The sequence below is a fragment of the Balaenoptera acutorostrata genome, chromosome 14 (assembly GCF_949987535.1).
Source record: "Balaenoptera acutorostrata chromosome 14, mBalAcu1.1, whole genome shotgun sequence".
In the NCBI taxonomy this organism is placed as follows: domain Eukaryota; kingdom Metazoa; phylum Chordata; class Mammalia; order Artiodactyla; family Balaenopteridae; genus Balaenoptera; species Balaenoptera acutorostrata.
In genome coordinates, this window is record NC_080077.1 from 91,652,910 (window position 1) to 91,673,179 (window position 20,270).

At 37.0% G+C, this 20,270-nt stretch overlaps 1 protein-coding gene across 2 annotated transcripts in view; it reads left to right on the top strand.

The window, feature by feature from the left end:
- Positions 1-20,270, top strand: part of EYS (eyes shut homolog) — a 1,775,980-nt gene that overhangs the window by 901,252 nt on the left and 854,458 nt on the right. For both annotated transcript variants that reach the window (XM_057527983.1, XM_057527984.1), the window contains exon 24: positions 1,099-2,841. In XM_057527983.1, the coding sequence (XP_057383966.1) occupies positions 1,099-2,841 (1,743 nt within the window). The remainder of the gene's footprint in view (positions 1-1,098; positions 2,842-20,270) is intronic.

The following is a 20,270-nucleotide window of genomic DNA, read 5'->3' on the forward strand; positions in this document are numbered from 1 at the left end:
TTTTCTGGCTTATTTCAATATTTATTTTTCTAAGACACTTGATTTTTCAAGGCTATAAAATTGGCTTAGAATTCTTGTTGGTTATGTGTTGTAAGTTTTAAAAATGTTGGTGTCCTTTGTGAATAAATACTCTTTCTGAAACAGTGCAAAAATGTTCATTAATAGTCTTTATTCTGATATGTAAATTTTGGTACATAACTGTACCCCAATTCTACCTCATTTTGTTTCAACTATCAGTAAAACTTATTTAAAAGGCCTGTACTACTTACCTCATTATGTCTTTATTTAACATCCTCTGAATCATTATATGTAAACTTATATTCCTATCAATTTATTGGAAAAACACTCAGATTTTTAAAAATCTGTTTTTTCCTATTGGGAAATATTTTGACAGGTTGAGTATGTTTTGACACATCTTATTTAACTTACTGAATCAAATAGTGCCATATTGTAAATAGTATATTGTATGTTAAATTCCAAATTCTTTCTTGTCACTCCGGATAATTAGAATGAGAATTATAGCCTTTCACAAGGTATTCCTTGTTAAAAAATATTTTTAAAGCCTAATGGATATTATAAGCATAAAGGTATACTGCTCTATATATTTTCTGTATAATTTCTGTTCTTTTAAGGAGTTAATTTGAAATATAATGGTATCTAATAGAAAAAAAATTGCCTATTCAGAAAGTAAAATGAAATTTCTAATATTTCTAACTCATTAGGTCAAATATTCTTTTATATTTTTCAATGACAAAGAATTGTAAATTTTCATGTTTCATACTTCAAAGTCATCATTAATTTGGAATGAAGGTTATTCTAAAGAAGACCATTTATTCTGAATTTGGCCACCCCAGGGAGTATGAATAATAGAACTCTGCATTTATGCAGCTTGTGAAGTCACTAAACTTTCTCATACACTTTTATTAGAAAAGTCATTTACAGAGCCATATTTGTCTGCATATATATAATGGGTATAAGCTGCAGTGTAATTTGCAGAAGATTCAGCCAAGGACTTAATCCATTTTTCTTCTTCCTTTTCTTTCTCGCTCCCTCTCTCGTTCTTTCTTTCTTCCTTTCTTACCTTTTTCCTCTCTGAAGGTCCAAAACAGACAGACATTTTCCAGCACAACGTTCTCCCAACCACTGGTTTGGCAGCATTAGATATTGGCACGTCCTCTGAAAGTTATTTACTCGAAGAACTGATTTCCACTAAAGAGATTTCAGCAAAACACAGTCTTCCTTCTTCAGCAGATGTTTCCTCTTCTCAGTTTCTGAATTTTGGTGTTCATGACCCAGCACAAATCGTCGGGGGCAAAACATCTGTATCACGTATGCCCATCCAAACTCCAGCGGGCGCACCAGGACTCCTTTTCCCTGATAGGGGAGAGAGCACCCTGTTTATCGTCTCCTCCTTAATGACAGATTTTATTTTTCCCACACAATCTTTATTATCTGAGAGCTTCCGGACTGTTGTCTTGTCTGCTACCACAATGAGTTCAGTAATTAGTGGCGTTCCAGGGACTGATGTTGAGTTAAACAGACACTCATTACTCTCCCGTGGATTCCCGCCCACAACTGCTTCCATGAGTGCACCTCCAGTCGTCTCTCAAGAGGATATTGAAGAAAATTCAGCTCTTTCCTTAATTTCAAGAAGACAGTCCTGGAGACTGCTGAGCTCCTCGATGTCTCCCATTTCTCCTGCTAAGATAATCATATCCAAACAGGTAGCCGTCTTAAACTCATCAACTCTGCACAGATTCACCACACAAGCCTCCATTCCCAGTGAAGATCAGGTTATTACCGAAGCATCCAGCAACCAGAGACTCACAAATATCAAACCACAGGCTGCTGATTCTTTAAGTGAATTAAACCAAACATGTGCAACGTGCTCTATGACTGAAATAAAATCCTTTCATGAATTTTCAGATCAAGTTTCGCATAGCAAACAGTCCCACTTTTACGAGACATTTTGGATGAATTCAGCAGTATTAGCCAGCTGGTTTGCACGAATGGGAACTCAAACTATCACTTCTGGACATTCACTTCCTTCGGCTGCTGAAATTACGCCATCAGTGGCAATCACAGAACTGTCATCTTTATTTCCTTCTACAAAGAGTACAAAAAGAGGAATTTTAGTCTCATCTGTAGAAGAATATGTTACCCTATCAAGTAATTTGGATGTTAATTTATGTTTGGATAAGTTGTGTTCATCCATTATCCCTTCACAAACTGTCCCTTCAGACCTGATGAATTCGGATTTGACTTCAAAACTGACTACTGATGATCCTTCAGTATCAGAAAACATTTTTAAACTATTGAAAATAAGACTCTATGGTATAACTTTGGGTCCCACTGAGATGCTGAATGAAGACAAGTTACTGGGCATGCGAGAGCATGAAGGGTCTTATACCCAGTTCAAACCTCACACAAGGGATGGGTCTCTAGATTTTGAATTAAACTTTCAAAGTCATCCAGAAACTATACATTCAAGTGACCTCAAAAACAACCTGCCACCACATGTAGACTCCACATCTGATTTTTCAGAAGTAACCTCTCCTGTAGCATTTTCTATAGTTTCAGCAACTCAATCACTTCCAATACAGACCTCTGTCCCCATGTCTGTAGTTATGCCAGATTGGACATATTATACAGATTATCTGACCTTAGCACCTGATTTAAAAGAAGAGGTCAGGACTTCTTCAGAATGGTCCAGATGGGAGCTGCAGCCTCGTGGGCATGGTCAGGAATCTCCTGAAGCAAGTCAAAGGCTTTCCATCACTAGGTCTCTTATCTGGTCTTCCCTGGAGCCCATTCCGGCACCTCCTCAGCTGATGATTTCTGGTGAGTTTCTCAGTTTTAGTTCTGTAAACTTTTAGAAATGAGTTTCTTTTCTACAGAGAAGAAAGAGCCTGTCGTGGTCACCAGGTGCTCTAAACAGCCTCTTTGTAATCAGGGCAGCAGCCAGTTCAATGGAGATGGCCCCTGCTGTTGTACCTGTCACAAGTGGTTATTCTTTACACACTGCCACAAAGGCTCCCAGATCAATGCAGGAGTGTGTTGGAGATGGCTATACCACAGGCAATCAGTCAGAAACAACTAGTTCAAGTCGTTACAATGGATCTTTCAAAGTTTTGGAATAACTCTTATTATTCTCATTTCTTGAAATAGCTTCTTTGTCAGATTGAACACAATATAACATATACTTTCTAACATTTTCTTCAGAGCTGGTACTTTTTAAACTGAAAAGATGAAAAAACTCAAGGGAACACTATTGGATTTTCCCATCCTACATGGTGTGGTTTATCATTTTTTCATGCAAAGCCGTGATGCTTTCACTGTATACATAACACAGAATATAAATTAATGTCTTTTATTTAACAAAAACATCATATAACAGCTGACAGAAAATAATATCCTGTATATGAATTTGAATTCAGAGTCTTGAAATAATTAATGAAAAGCCACTTTTCTTAGACAACTGCTCTTAGCTTAAAGCATTTTAGAAATTACTAATCTCCTTTACCCTTGTAAATTACCATCAAGTTAGGAAATGTGCAAAAAAAAGTTTAAGAAATTGTATTTAACAGAAAGAGGATTTTTTTTCATTTTTAAAAGAATTCTATCTTGTGGCATTTCAAGTGTAATTGTGGCAGTGAAGTTAATTTTTCTTCAGTGAAGAATTTATTAGTTTTGTGTGTGTATGTGTGTGCATGTATGCTTCAGAAGAAATATACATTATATCAATATTTTAAAGTTTTTAGGTGTGTGGCTTATGGCTGGCAACTCAGTGATATGAAAGACCAAATCATTATATTTGGTGTGTCCAATATGATATGATTTTCTTTACAAAGTTTCTAAAAATAACATAGTAAGTTTAATTATGAATTTAAAAGTAGAATCCTCCTTGTACTTTTACAAGATGATAGCTGGTTGTCTAACTTATCGACAATGCCTAACACATCATTGCTCACAGAGAAGGTTCTTAGTAAATGTAGCTGAGTTACACCTCCTCTCCTACAGTAACCCCACAGCCACCCCTGACTGTCCAGACAATCAGGACACAAATTCCCCATTTCTAGGAAATTGAATCCTAGTTTTGCCCTTTATGAGCAAAATCTTGTCACATTGCATTTTGCTCATCCCTCACTCCAACTGCAAACATTCTTTGATGGTTTTGACCTCCTCCAATTCTCTTAGCCTTCTAGTTTCTCTTGCCTCCCTAATCCTTTTAGACAAAGTAATCAATCATTTCCAAGACATGCTGGCATTTTTCCAATATCTTCATCCACTGTATTGGTCAGGGTCAAATCTGGGAAAAGATAGCAAACTCCAACTGGGTACTTGGGGAGAGTTTAATAAAAAAACCATTTACAAATATATGAGTAGAGTATAAGGAAACAATGAGGCATAGTATGGTTTGCTGGGATTAGTACCAGCAGAATGCCATTACTGCCCCTAGGCCTGAATGGGCAAAGGAAAGGGCAGTTACAGGACCCAGAAACTATGGAGGAAAGCTGCCAGTTTACAGAAGCTTTGGCTCCTCTGTAGGGGAGGACACAGCAGTCCAAGGCAATCCAAGCTGGAGAAGCCCAGGAGATGTACACACAACCTCACTGTCTCTTGTCCCTGTTGGCCAAACCCATTCAGGATCTGGAAAAGATCTTTAAAACCACATCTGGTCTAATATTTCCATGTAAAGAAAAGGTGGGGTAGGCCATAGTAGAATGGCCTGCAGTGCTAAAATCTTCAGTACGTTCTAACACACTACCAAAGTGTGGAAGGAGTGTGTCTCTGATGCAGGGAGAATTTCCTTGTATGTTTCTAAAGTGAACCATTGGGCACGACTATTTCCTCCCTTCATGCTGCTTCCATACTAGGAAGTATAAAAGGTGGAGAGCCTGTAATTCTGTGCTCCCTTGCTCTGGTGGATCCCTCACCTTGAATTGGGTTGCTGAGAAAAAAAAAAGAAAAAAGATACCCCAAGCACCCTCTTGTGATCAGCAAAGTGAAAAAAAAAAGAAAAAAGATACCCCAAGCACCCTCTTGTGATCAGCAAAGTGAAAAAAAAAAGAAAAAAGATACCCCAAGCACCCTCTTGTGATCAGCAAAGTGAGCATCATGGCACACCCTCTACCAGTGTGTCTCCTAGAGTTTGGTGGGACTTTTGGTGCATATGATCACTGTTTGCAGTCCAGCCACGGCTCTATTAAGCTGAATGGTAGGTGTTGTGGTACGCCATCCTCTAAACAATCCAGTCTTTGTGGTTTGGTCTAGCTCATGAAGAAAATGAAACTTAAGAGAGAAAAAGGAACATTTTTTAGCAGTTCATATTATTTTTCTGTAGTTATATGTCTATTTTCTTTTCTACCAGTTGTTTGGGAAGAGTGTAAGAGAGAGCAACCGGAGCTTCCTGACCCAAATATTCTCTAGTAGCAGTGGGTAACAAAAATAGCACAAAAAGAAAAGTTTGCATGAGTTCCATTTATTCCATTCATAGTTGTAACGTTTCAAGTTAAAAAAAAAATCCAGTACGATATTAGTAAAATTCTAGAAAATGGCAAATGTTATTTTCTCCAAGAATAAAAGAATGAGTCAAAGTAAGATATTTAATAATACAATTTACCACATCATTAGATATAAAGACATTGACATTCAATTTATAGTTTACTGAGAGTCTTTATTTTTTCTCTTCTTTCTATTCTAAGGGATTTACATTATCTCCAAATCTTTTAGATATCTGTTATTATTAACAAACATAACAATATAAATAGCTCACAACAATACTTAATCCCATTCTTAAAGTTGAAGCAGAAGAGGTAGTTCCATTAAATTCATAAACTAGTCAAAATGCCTTATATGTACATATTTCTTCTTATAGTATTTAGAAAATCTAATGGAAAAATGCATTATTTAAGTAACCAAAAACACAAACTACTGCTGCTGTGAAATTTGTTGAATACTTTAAAAGTAGATAAATGGAGACATATCTTTATTTGAGAGCTCAGAAGTGTGATCCCTTAACACTACATAGACACTACATTTGAAAAGTATACAGCAATTTCAAACAAGTTCAAATGGGATAATTGTTAAACCCTGATCAAGTCATTTTAAAGTGAAAGAGAGTACGAAGAGAAATGTTGAAAAGGAATGGCAATAAGAGAACTTGTTTGTAATGTATTAAAATAAACTTTAATAAATGATTATGATGTTATCACAGGGATGCAGATAAAAAAATAGAACAGAAAGTCCAGATATATATATACACATTAGATATAAAATTACATAAAAAGGAGGGATTTTAATTGATAAAGATTTTAATACTTACTAAATTATGTTGATGCATTCTGATATTTTGAAAACTCTTCCCCTATATCTTATACCAAACTAAATCCTATGAGTACTAACTAGATAAACTTACAAAATAAAACATTAAATAATCTAAATAAAATATAAGTTAATATTTATTTGATCTCTAACTGGAAATTTTTAATCTCGAAGCAAAAATAGAAAATTATAAGTAAAATGTTGATAGTGAGTATATTTATAGTAGAATAACTAAAATTAATACTTTTTAAGCCAAAAATGATCATAAACATAATGCAGATATATGCAAAAATATATTACCTCATAAGATAGACATATGACTATAAAATACTCTGTCAAATCAAAGTGAAACAGCTGACCACTGGAAGAGTAAAACAGTTTGCTATAAACAGACAATAAAAATATATTTCAAAATCATCAGAATCAATTGAAGATAGCAAATTTAAAATGAGACAAATTTTATCTGTTTGCCAGTTTTTTGTTTTTGTTTTTGTTTTTTAATTTTAATACTCTGAATTGGTGAAGATTCTCTACTCTTTGGGGGGAAAGTAAATGGGCACCATCTTTTCAGAGGATTGCTTGCCATCGGAAATGTTTTGAGTTTTAACATATCAATTTCAGTTTTAGGAAATTATTATTACTGATATACCCAAATTATGTTATTAAAATAATAAATATTTGGAAACAACTGTGTTCAAAAGTGGTGGTTGTACTAAATAAATGCTGACATGAAAAGCTGCTTCTCTCATACTATTAAGTGGAACTGATAAAACCACATATTTGCTAAGACGTGTAGTGCAAGCACACCACACATATGCATACAGAGGATTCTTTCAAAACATTAATGTTGCTTTTAATATTGTTTTTATTTTCTGAAAGTTTTACATGATTATATATTTTATACTCATAGTAAAATATGTTTTTGTAAATATTTGTGTATAGTGAGAAAAAAATTTCAGAAAGTATATTTAATCACTTTATTCATATTAGATCAAAATGATCAATTTTACAAGAATCTTGAGGAAAATATTCATGTAGAGAAAAAAAAGAAAGTCATTGCTAATTAACCTTATTATAGTGACAAGAAAGTCAGCTGAAAAAGTTGTAATATATTTCTCTGAAATAACAAGGGGATACATCTTTATATTCAAACATGCCATGTACTTTTTAAAAACTAAATTACTATATATGTTGAAATCATGAGTAACGTGCCTGCAGCATTTTTACATTTTAATGAAATTGGAAAAAAATGGAATGGCATTAAGCACATCATTTTATCCAATATTCAGATGTTAACTGACTGACTACTTTGCGACAGGCACCAGACACTGCTGTAATTTTGGGTTTGTCTGTTTGGCCCGGAATTGCTCAGATACGAATTACACCTTTTAAAAACAATCATACCTGTTTCTCATTTCTACCTCTTGGCAAATTTTGAATCATGTCTTTATCCTAGGGTTTTCAAATGACTCGTTATTATGTTTACATTTCATAAGCCAGCAAATTTGGATGAAGGAGCTTTCCTTTGGTGAAAACTACTAAGTGTCCGAGGACACAGACACGTGAAGCTGACACGTGACACATCGTACTGCACCTCCCCTTAGCCCTGTGGGCAAGGAAGCACTTGCAAAGCGGTAGAAGCTTTTGTTGCAATATCGAATAGTCACTTTTGTTCTAATTTACTTGCAATTTATAAAACAAATCCCATATAGAACTGACCCTGTAATGAACACCACGGTTTTCCTGCAGCTCAAACTATATCTGCTGAAACCCAGCACACGGCAGTAATCAATTCAGAAGTAACATTCTGACATTCTCTCTCCGGTGCATCTTCCACAAATGAATACCCTGTGCTTTTTGTGTTGTGTTAGTTTGCAGTATTCAAAAGCATTCGTTATTTGCATTTTATTCCCACTGGTCACTAAAATGAATTGTATTATTGACACCATATACAAAATATAGTAGAGTGAATATAATAATTTAATAATACAATTTTTTTATGCATGTTACCGTTCTTTGGTTTCAAAATGCTTTCATCTTTATTGTTGAATATCCATCTCAGCAGCATGTGACCTTGGGAAAATTAATCTCATAGACCAGGGATTAGCAAAGTATGGTCTGCAGGTCAAACCTGGCCAGGCCTACTACCTGTCTTTGTAATGAGTTTTGCTGGAATATAGCTTTACTCATTTGTTTACGTATTTTCCATGGCTAATATTGTACTATGACAGCTGTCAGCTTCCAAAGTGGTGTTAGAATATGCATCTTCCAAGACATGTAATAAAAGCAGTTGAGACAGTTTGTTTCAGTGTTCAGAGTTAGCTCTTACTAAGAACAAAATGCACATACTAGCTCTGAAATATGAAGTGTGTAATTTTGATCATGTGACGAAAGGACTAAATTCTCTTATGTTTGCATTTAAAACTGGCATTGCACAATATAAAGATGAAAGGTCAAAGTTTTGCTAATAATTGAAAATTTAAAATTTGCTTGGAATGACCTTAAACAGCAAGTAAAAAAATACTATGAAAAGATGGGAAAGAAACCACAGGTAAAAAGGGAAAAGCTTTATATTTTAGTACCGTTAATGGAACATTTTTTTCTGCTTTATTTATTTATTTATTTATTTTTAAAGATTTATTTATTGATTGATTGATTGATTGCTATGTTGGGTCTTCGTTTCTGTGCTAGGGCTTTCTCTAGTTGCAGCAAGTAGGGGCCACTGTGCGTGGGCCTCTCAGTATCGTGGCCTCTCTTGTTGCAGAGCACAGGCTCCAGACGCGCAGGCTCAGTAGTTGTGGCTCACGGGCCTAGATGCTCCGCGGCATGTGGGATCTTCCCAGACCAGGGCTCGAACCCGTGTCCCCTGTATTAGCAGGCAGATTCTCAACCACTGCGCCACCAGGGAAGCCCATTCTGCTTTTTTTAAACAAATGACCCCACATTTTCATTTTGCATTTGTTTCCCTGAGTGGTGTATCCAGCCCTGCCTGTGCTGCTGCGGTTCTGGAATTATCTTCCCTCCTCCTCCAGGCCTGTTTCATGTAGTTTTGCAGTTTGAATCCTCCAGGGTGTGTTCTTAAATGTTTCCCCTCTCTCGTCTCCTTCCTTTCACACACTCTTCACGCTTCTTCTTGCAATTCTCATTCTTTTATTCGAAATTTGTCTTTGGAGTTGAAGCACCTACATTCATGGCTTCAAATACATGCAGAGGTATAAGCTCTCTCCCACTTCAGAATCACATTTTTAACCAGTCAGTGCCTCAGAAACCTAAGATAAAATCTTTATCTCCCCAACTGCAACCTCCATCTCTCTCCCTACCCATACTTTTTCTCCCCTGATTCATACCTCAGACATGAAATTTATATCCATCTATTTTTCCAAACTTCAGGGTAAACTTAAGTTCATCAAAAGCACTATGGATTCTATCTATAAAGTTCTCTCCAGCAGCTTCTCAGCTCAGCTCACTACTATCACTCCAGTTTAAACCGTTATCATCTTTTTTGGACTACCGCAGTTCTCTCTAAAATTAGCTGCTTATTTCTAGTCTCCACTCTCCCAGTCTCTCTTCCACATTACTTTCAGAGTTGTTCTTCTTATGTGATTTTTTAAATTCCTCTGCTTAAAAAACTACAGTGAGTCTTCATTTCCTTTCAGAAAATGTTTAAATCTGAAGCATTACAGCTACTTCTCTACCACCCATCTCCACCCTATTTTTGAAAGAAACCCCTCAATCCCATCATACAGTTTCACAGCTCTTCTCTTTAGGGTCTATAGTCCCTCCTCATGGGTGCCCTCTATTGCCCAGTTTGTGAGAATACCTATCCTCAGGGTCGATGCAAACATCTCCTCCTATCGGAAGACTATTGTAAAAACACTTACAATTTATGTTTTCCCTTTATTTTTCCTCCCTTTATTGTCCCTCCCCCCTTGGCACCTACAAGTCTCTTCTCTATGTCTGTGAGTCTTTTTTTGGTAAAACTTATCTTAAAGCTGGTCACAAAGATTATCATCAACTTAGTAAAAGGGAGGTTTAGCTGTGAAGGCTACTATGACTAGAGCAATATAAGCTGTGGATGTGCAGAAGCTGGAGGTTGGGAAAAATACCCTAAAATACCCTAAGAATGGCTGAAGTGTCTGGTCCCCTAAGGAAGAAGCTGGATAGCTCCATATACAGTAATATCAAGGAATTATGAACTTATCAGGTCACGATGCCTTTGGTTATCAAGCGACTTGACACCAGGAGACCTTAGGCAGCTGGTGAGACAGGTAAAGATGGGGAGATCATGTTTGTTTCTGAGTGTGATCCCGGCTGTTCAGGAGGTGCTATTCATTTAGGGAACTGCTATCTGCTCTTGGGCAAAGATTCAGCACAGCGGGAGTGTGAGGCAGAATGTCAGCTCTACAGTGAGAGTACGCGCGAGGATGGGAACTAGATGTTCCCAGCAGAGGACCTAAATAATCCAGTCCTGTGATCTGGGCCAGTGTTACGATAAGCCTTGCAGAACCCTGTCACAGGGAGGAAGTGCTTTGGCCAAGAAACAGCACAGATCCTCGTGGACATCTCTGGATATTATGGGGATGAAGATAAAACTCCTGGTTTCAAGGATAATTTTAATAATAGAAGCTGCCATTTATTCAATACCTGTTTAGTAACTGACAGTGACCTGTCCCCTCCCGACTTTGCAGATAAGAACCAGGTGGAGACTGTCCTGGCTCAGGTCCCTGAGCTAGTAAGTATCTCATGGGCATTGGAATTGGAGTTGGCGAGACCCAGATATGATGAATTGTAAGGATAAGATAACATTCAATGAAGGGAGTGTGGCTCTTCTTATACTTCATGTCTTCATTGGCTCCCATTCTTGGGTAGATCTCAGTGGGCCCCCCTTGGGAATAGCATCCCTTCTCTGGGGAGTCCAGAAAGCAGGGGAACAAGGTTCAAAACTAGGATAAGGACCTGCAGCTCATGGGCTTTTGCCCATGGGTAGGGCCAGCGTACCTAGTTCTTTTGTCAAAACCTTTCCCAAAAGAAAAAATAATAATAATAATGCAGCCAGTAGGCTTTATGTGGTGATGGTTTCTGGACCCCCTGGTGTAGAGCACCTTTGACAGCGTACCTAATTACTTACCTCTCCAAAGACGTAGTTTTTCTCAATTCTATGTACTATTGTCAGTCACTTGTACACAGGAAATTAATAAAAATATATTTCTGTTGCCTCCCAAATCTATTTATACTTGAAGCATGTGGTGCAGTATGACAAGCTGTCACTTTTATGAACATCAGTCAGCAGTATTTTGAGATGCTATTTAATGTCAGTAATTAAGACATTATTTAAATCCCTAGACAGTGTTTTCATCTACGTGTAACAGAGATTAGCGTAACTGATGTTCTTCCTGAATAACCGTGTTTCACTTACCACACATCTTAGCAAGATGTCCTGGTCTCTGTTTGTGGTGTGAGTGATACAGTGCCAAACAGAACACATGTCTCCTGCCCTCCTGGAGCTTAAATTCCAGTGGAGAGAGACAGATAGTAAACACTGAGTATAACAAAGCTGTATTTCTCTGTAACATGTTATATATAATAAAGTGTACATAGTGCAGTTCTCATATACATATTATGTGTATATATATATATATATATATATATATATATATATATATTATGTGATAATCTGCATGGATAGAAAAAGCAGGACAGACGGGTAGGGGCTGTCACAGATTCTGCACTGATGGGTGAGAGACAATGGTCAGGTTTGATCTCACTGAGGAAGCAACTTGAAGGAGATAAGGACTGTGTAGAGGCAGGGAGGAAAAACATGTCACCAAGAGCAAGTAGCCGATGCCGTTTGCTTGACATTTTCTACGAACATAAGGGAAACTCCATGTGGTGGAACAGGTAAGCAAGAGGAAGACTTGTAGAGGGTGAAGTCAGGTATATAGTAGGGGACAGGAAACAAAATCAGATTCCAGGAACTTTAGGTCATTACAAGGGCTTGTCTTGTACTCTGAGTGAAACAGAAAATTATACAAGAGGTTTGGGCAGGACAGTGACAGGCTCTGAGTGATCATTCTGGCTGTACTGCTGAGTATTGATTAGTGGGTGGGAGTGGGGCTGACAAAGGCAGGGGACCAGTTAGGAAGCTGATGCCCTCGTCCAGGTGAGCAATGACCTTGGCTCTGTCCAGGTGGCAGCAGTGAAGGTCTGAGAAATGGTCAGATTCTGGATCTATTTTGAAGATTAAGCCAATAGGATTTGCTGACACATTGGATTATTTTTATTTATTTTGGTAATCAGTTTTTTTAAGCAGAGAGAAGTGTCTTAAACCACCCTCTGAAGACAAATAAGGAAAACTAGGCAAACCAATTTTTCCAGACATGCTGCAAATAGGATTATCTGACATTTTATCAGCTGTAAATGGTGTCTTACAATAGCTCTATTACAATGCAGAAGTCTGATAAGTTTATAATGACATTACTGATCATGGCCCTGAGGCACAGAAAGACTCTCACTCCTGCATCTGTCATGAATTACCAAGTCATGTTCTGCATGAAATATGTGTTTGGTGTTCTGTATTTATGCTTATTTTGGAAATTTATTTGTGACTTTGTGTTGAATGGAAGAACTCTCTACTAATAACAATATTTAGTAATCCAAGCTATCTGTGCCCTACGTGGTAATATAACTAGAATAGTACATATATCATGTGTGTATGTGTATGTATGTGTATAGACTTGGGTGTGTACCTGTGTGTTTGTATAAAACAAGAAGTCCATATGGAGTAGACAGACCCAAGGGTGTAGTATAAACTATTGAGAGAACACATGCCAGAATTAGAAAATATGGGAAGAGAAGAAGACAGATCCTGAGACACCGAGATCTGATAATATTGGCTTTGAAATTTTGTAAATGTGACACTGATACTAGAATTATAAATATATTTTGATGAACAAGGTATTACTTTCCTAGGGCTGCCACTACAAAGGAACACAAACTGGGTGACTTAAAACAACAGAAATTTGTTGTCTCACAGTCCTGGACCACAGAGGTTTGAAAACAAGGTGTTGGTAGGGCCAGGCTCTCCCTCTGAAACCTACAGAGGTGAGTACTTCCTTGCTCGCCAGCTTCTGGTGGAGCTGTCAGCCCTCGGTGTTCCTTGGCTTGCAGCTGCATCACTAATTTCTGTCTTCTCTTGTCACATGGTGTTCTACTGTGTGTTTCACCCTCTTCCTACAAGGACACGCTAAAAGCAAAAAGATTTTTAAAAACCTTGAGTTATATAATTTCATTGCCTGGTAATCAGGCAGAAGCTTGGAGGATGGACAAATCCTAAAATTCCCATTCTCTGACTTTCTAACTCTTTGACTTTAGAAAAGCTATCTGATTAGTCTCTGTTATTAAATGGGACTACCACTAATTTTGTGGAGTTAGTTTTTAGGATTATATGAGTAAATATATATAAACTGCTGTCACAGTGCCACCTGAATGCTAGCCTCTCCCTAAGCTTCTGTTTTTGTAATTCAACTCTATATGCTCTTTTAGTTTCTAGACTACTGCCCCAGACACAGCTAATACCTGTCTGGCCCTTAAGCTCTGAGTACTTGAAATCTAAGCTTGATGTTTCCCCTGGATTTTATTGATATATACTCTATTTTGATTTGCTCACTTACTGTTGACTAATTTACTCTATTTTGACATTTTCTTTCTAGACAGAGACACACTCTTGCAACTCTTGTAGTTGTAAACCCCTGGTTATACTTTAGCCAGGGATTTCTAACCCTTCCCTAGGTCTCTTTAGTTCCTATTAATGCTTTGAAGCATGTATCATCAGTTCCAGAAGAGTCAGTAGTGAGGCTCCCTAGATCCGGTGTGAGGCTGTCCTCTCCTTCCTGAGACCTTGACTCCTCATCCTGCATTCACACCCTGATGGCAGCCAATGTCTAACCCCTACTCTCAGCTTTGAATTACAGGATCCTCCAAGTGTAGAAATAACATTAATTCCTATATTCCTAACATATTTTCTTTCCCTTTCCTCCAAAACTTCCCTATTTTACTTTCTAAACAGTGATTTTTAATGCTTAAAAAAAAAAGACATGAATATTCCATCCATATTTGAAAATTGAAAAAAATTCTGGATAGAATTTGGAAAATTCAGATGATAAGCACAATTCTTTTGATCTAAGATTATAACCATGAACTGTATTTTTCTATTTGATTTTCATAAATGCTCTTATTTTGGGTGAAGCTTCTCTAAATAACTTACCATTTTGCTTAGATTTTGGATAATTTTTATTTCCTCTAGTGTTTTTTCTGTCTCTTCCTTTGATACCATTGTCTCTGTCACTCTTTACAGCATCTGATGGGCTCTCTATAATGGAAGGGAATAAAATAAAATTGTGTTTTATCATTTTGATAGTGGAAATTAATAAACAGTGCAATTTTGTACTTTTAGACCATTTTATATTTGTACCCGAAGGTAGGTAAGTATCACTGTTTCTACTTGAAAAAAGTTGTCTTTTTTTTTTTTTTCAAGACCAAATAAAGCCTGTAATTAAAGTAACATTTTTCACAAACTAGCTGAAAAAAGTGTATTTATTTTTATTAACCTCACAGGAATTGCCCCCTATTTTATATTTATTTAATTTTTAAAAGCACAAGAGATAAATAATATCAGTTGAATTCCACAGACATAGCTGGAAACCGAAACATGCGTGTAAAGGACTTATACTTTTTTTATTGATGCCCCATAAAAATTAGCATATTGTTTTCTAAAGTGTCCTTACCACAGCATGGGGGTTTAGAATTGGGGCCCTAGAACCAAGCTATATAGTTCCAAATCTACTTAGTAATGGTGTGATCTTGGGAATACTTAGCCTTTCTCTCTTTAAAATGGGAATAATAACCATGGCCACTGCAAACAGCTCTTGTGAGGATTAAACTAGACAAGGCATGTGCTGTGCTGAACTCAGTTTTTAGAGGTAGTCAGTCTATATACATTGCATCTATCATTACTCTTAACATAAAATCAAAAAAGTGCAAAACAAATCCTCCATTAAAACATTTTTTAAATTAGGAGAAAAACATACGTGGTGAAGAAAACCTGTCCACAGTTGGCGTGGTAAAGGTAGTGTGCTGCTTCCTGAGGTTACTGTGCTCTTGACCCCACTGCAGTGATGTGGTCATAGCAAGGGAGCTCGGCATCCATCCACACAGTGGACAAGTGGACAAACTGAACCCATCTATATGGACATTGGAATGTTTCTTTCTGAGTCAACTGTATTTCAAGACAGAGACAGTGGTAGACATTACAAATGGTTAAGTAAATAATAGGAAGGTTCTGGCTCAAAGATAAAATCCTCACAAAAATAATACATTTTATAAACATCCGAAAGTACTTTTCAAATGTAAAGGGTCTAGGAAAAATAATTTTCTAGCATAAACTAGAAAAGGCATAATTAGAAGTACCAGCCAGTAGATGAAGAAGCAATTACCACATTTAGAGTGACAATTAATCAGCTAGTTTCACCCCTTCACTTTACAAGAAAACAGAAGCAAGAGGACAATTTGTTTCTAAATCATCTCCATGTCCTATCCATCACCAAAATATTTGTTACAGATTTGTAAACATATAAATTAAGTATTATAAAAGATATGGATTTTGCTTGAAATTATAATCTCTATAAAAAATGTAAATACTTTTTTGGTATTTTACTGATTTGGCACTAATTGTCTTTATTTCCTGGTGATAGAAATCAGTGTCCACCCATTTTTTTTCTGTTTAGCTTATTTCAAAAATAAATTTTATTGAGAGATGTAGTACTAATTGATTGAATCACAAACAAGAAATTAAACTCATATTAGTTTAATTTTATCATATAGGCCATATAAGGACTCCAGCTTGTAAACTATAAATATTTGTGTGCCCAAATTTTGAACAGAACCACTAATATTAAAGATAAAATATGTAAGATTCCACTTTAATAAATGTAAAATCTCTGGGACAGAGCTAATTTCCAAACATGGGACAAGTTTTTTAGGAATAGGCTTTGTTTTGTTTTGTTTGTTTTTTTCATGTTATACATGACAAGAGACATGGGTGAGAGTAAACAACCCAATGTGTTATATACATCCAATAAGAATAATTTGCTTTTAATAAATTTGTTGACAAAAACACATTTATTGCTTCTTAAAATTGTGTTGGAAGATTATTATTTTATCTGAAAGAATAATCTCTTTTATCTGAATTTTTCTCATGAAGGGTCATTGGAATTCTTTATCCTTTATCCCTTTATACATTTAATTTCTATTTGAAGCTTTCCACTTTGTGCTATCAATTTTTTTCAAAAAATTACTTAACTGCTAATAGCACATAACCAAGATAATATCCATGACTTAATGATGTTTTAAAATATTTTGTTTGCAAGAAATGATCTATTACCTTTCAAAGCTAACTTTCAGCTATTTCTTGGAATGTGTTGCTTAGCACTTACAGATGTCCTAGACTGGCAGGTCTCATTTTAAATTTATGTATTTATTTATTTTTGGCTGTGTTGGGTCTTTGTTTCTGTGGGAGAGCTTTCTCTAGTTGCGGCGAGCGGGGGCCACTCCTCATCGCGATGCGCGGACCTCTCACTGTCACGGCCTCTCTTGTTGCGGAGCACAGGCTCCAGAGGCACAGGCTCAGTAGTTGTGGCTCACGGGCCCAGTTGCTCCGCAGCATGTGGGATCTTCCCAGACCAGGGCTCGAACCCGTGTCCCCTGCATTGGCAGGCAGACTCTCAACCACTGCGCCACCAGGGAAGCCCCAGGTCTCATTTTAAATGGTAAACTTTAGTCTCCAGTGTCCTTGCTTTGAAACTTGCCCTCATCCTATATAATTAATTTCAATTCAACGCAAAGCAAATTTTCTCAAAGACATTTTTTTTAAATTAATTAATTAATTTATTTATGGCTGTGTTGGGTCTTTGTCTCTGTGCGAGGGCTTTCTCTAGTTGTGGCAAGCAGGGACCACTCTTCATTGCGGTGCGCGGGCCTCTCACTATCGCGGCCTCTCTTGTTGCGGAGCACAGGATCCAGACGCACAGGCTCAGTAGTTGTGGCTCACGGGCCCAGTTGCTCCGCGGCATGTGGGATCTTCCCAGACCAGGGCTCGAACCCATGTCCCCTGCATGGGCAGGCAGATTCTCAACCACTGTGCCACCAGGGAAGCCCCTCAAAGACAGTTTGATGTTGATTTTTTTTTTTAATTTTGCATTTGAAATTGATTTAAGCGCCTTAGCATTTTTATCTGCTTTCCTTAATATGAAACAAATTTAGGTAAGGAAATTGAAGAAAAAAATAGGTTCTTGTAAAACAGATAAGTATCCTGGTCTACCCACTCTATCTTCAGAAATGTCAAGTTACACCAAATTTTTAGTACTTCTGCCAACTACTATATTTGCTAACTATTCAAATATTGTTATACTTTTAAAGATAAATTTTTATCCGTTTCAAATATTGTTACTCCACATATACTTATTCTGCAAAAATAAAAATCTAATTCTAAAAATACGGGAAAACTAGAAAACATTTGAAAGAATTATACTCAGGTCGTACTAATTTCACAAGTATCATACCTTCTTTAGACCTGGTCATGGTTAATTTGAGGCTACTACATGGAAATCGGCAAATTCAGTTCAAATTTTAGAATTTTAAAAAATACATTACCATTAACTTTATTGATCCTGACTGTGATTTGGAGACCAAGTTAGGACCAGGACCAGATAATGTAACTGCCTGTAAAAATGCTGGAAATATCACTTCTCATCTTTTTTATCTTATTTTATCTTATTCTTTTTTCATGAATAGAGAATTCCATTTTTTGTAATTTTCTTCATTAAAAAAAAAAACTATCAACCCTGCTACATGTCAACATCAAATTCTAAAGCCTGCCTAGGTGGCTGGCTGAAGCACAATGGGCCAGGGGAGATTGGTGTAGATGGAAGAGATCTCAGCTGGGAGACTGGGTTCAGAGTCGGCAGATACAGATGCTAGAACAAAGGGCTTATGCAGAAAGCATCATGTCTTTTTTTTTTATTGCTGGGTAACAAATCACCACAGTCTTAATGCTCCGTATTATTTTACAGCTACTATAGGTCAGAAGTCCAGGAATATGCCAATGGAATCTCTACTCTGGCTATTGTCCCATCTGGGCTTAGGGTCCTCCTCCAACTCACTGCTTGTGGAAGGAATTATTTTCCTTGCTGTTGTAGAACGGAGGTGCCTTTTTCTCACTGGCCATCAGCTGGGTACAGCTCTCAGTTCCCAGAAGCCATTCTCGAGGCTGTGCCCCCAACTCCCTCTGTCTCAGTAACAGAGAGCATTCCTGGTGTCTAACCTCTCTCACCCCTTGAACTCCTTGACTTCCTCTTCTGCAACTTGTGGGAGAAAATGGTTTGCTTAAGGGGCTCCTGTGATTAGATTAGGCCCACTGTGTAATCTTCCTTTGCTTATAGCAGAACATAATCACCAGAGTGATAGCTTTGCATACTCACAAGATCCACCCACATTCAAAGGGACATTGATCAAGGATGAGGGTCATGGAAAGGGTCATCTTAGTATTCTGCTGACAACACAGGAGAATCCAGAAAACTGTGATATGGTGGGGTGAGGGGGTAAATGGAAACTACAAGACCCCATAACAAGTAGACCCCCAGCTGGTGAACCATGGTTAGGAGACCTCTTTGCTGGATCTGGTCTGGGTGAATGAATACAAACAGATGTGGGTTCTCAGTGTTCAGACTGAGATCAGGACACAAAAATTTATGAATGAACAAAGGATTAGAAATGAAAAAAAAAAAAAGGAGTGAGAGAGACCAAGTAGTGTTTGTAACTCTAACTCAGGGTAGCAGTTCCCAGAATAGGTCAAATTGTGGTGGTTACATGGTGGTGGTTACATGTTACATGTTCTTCTTTATATCACTTTTAACCACTTTCTTGCAAAACTAATAGCTAAATATATTAAGGATTTCCTATGTGGTAGGAGTTAGCTAAACACGATGCATTTAACTTCTCACTTTGTCCTCACAGCAGTCCCTCAAGGTTCTGTGGGAACCTGGGACAAGCTTTGTGATGGTGAGAGCCTTGGTATGATGTCACTGTGATGACCCCTCTTCTATGACAATTGTTTGATGGTAATTAAGTGTATAGTTGTCCATTTGCCATCAGCACACACTAGAAAATACATTGTTTAAAAGCTTCACTTTTTTTGTGCCCTGAGTATTGAGCACAGAGGTAGGTATTCAGCATAAATTTGATGTATTATATTGTTCCTAAAAACATATTTTGGAGGTAAACTTAGTGGTGGAGGAAATTGGATTTGGGTTTGGGAACCTGAATTTAAACTCAGTGCCCCTTAAGTTACTCTAAGATTATGTGCAGATCACTACCCTCAGCTTCTTCATGTGACAAAATAAAGAACCAAGAAAGATTTTTCTCTGATTAGAAACAGGTATGAGCTCTTTCTTATGATGTACAATAGTTATATTTAACCTGTTTCTAATAGAAGTTTTCAAACGTATTCAGATTTTGGAGATATGACAAATGAAAATCAAATGGTCATTTTTCCAATGTATCTGCTTGTATGGTCAGTTATTCATTCTTGGTACTTTTAATTAGATAAGACATGACATTACAAAATAACTTGATTTATTTATACAAATAGCTACTATTTGTTTACTATTCATTTCTTTAAGGCACACAGCTGGCAGCAGAAACACCCATACTTCTTTCTCCTGTTGCCCTAGAAATGGTTTCTATAGTAACTGAGTATATTGTGCTGGAGACCCAAAGACTACGCATGAGTGTATGCGTTCATAATGAGAAACAGTCTTCACATGATCTTTTATTTTTCAGCTTAAAAATAATTGCTATCAAGTCAGTTGGAACTCTTGTAACAAGTAGAGCAT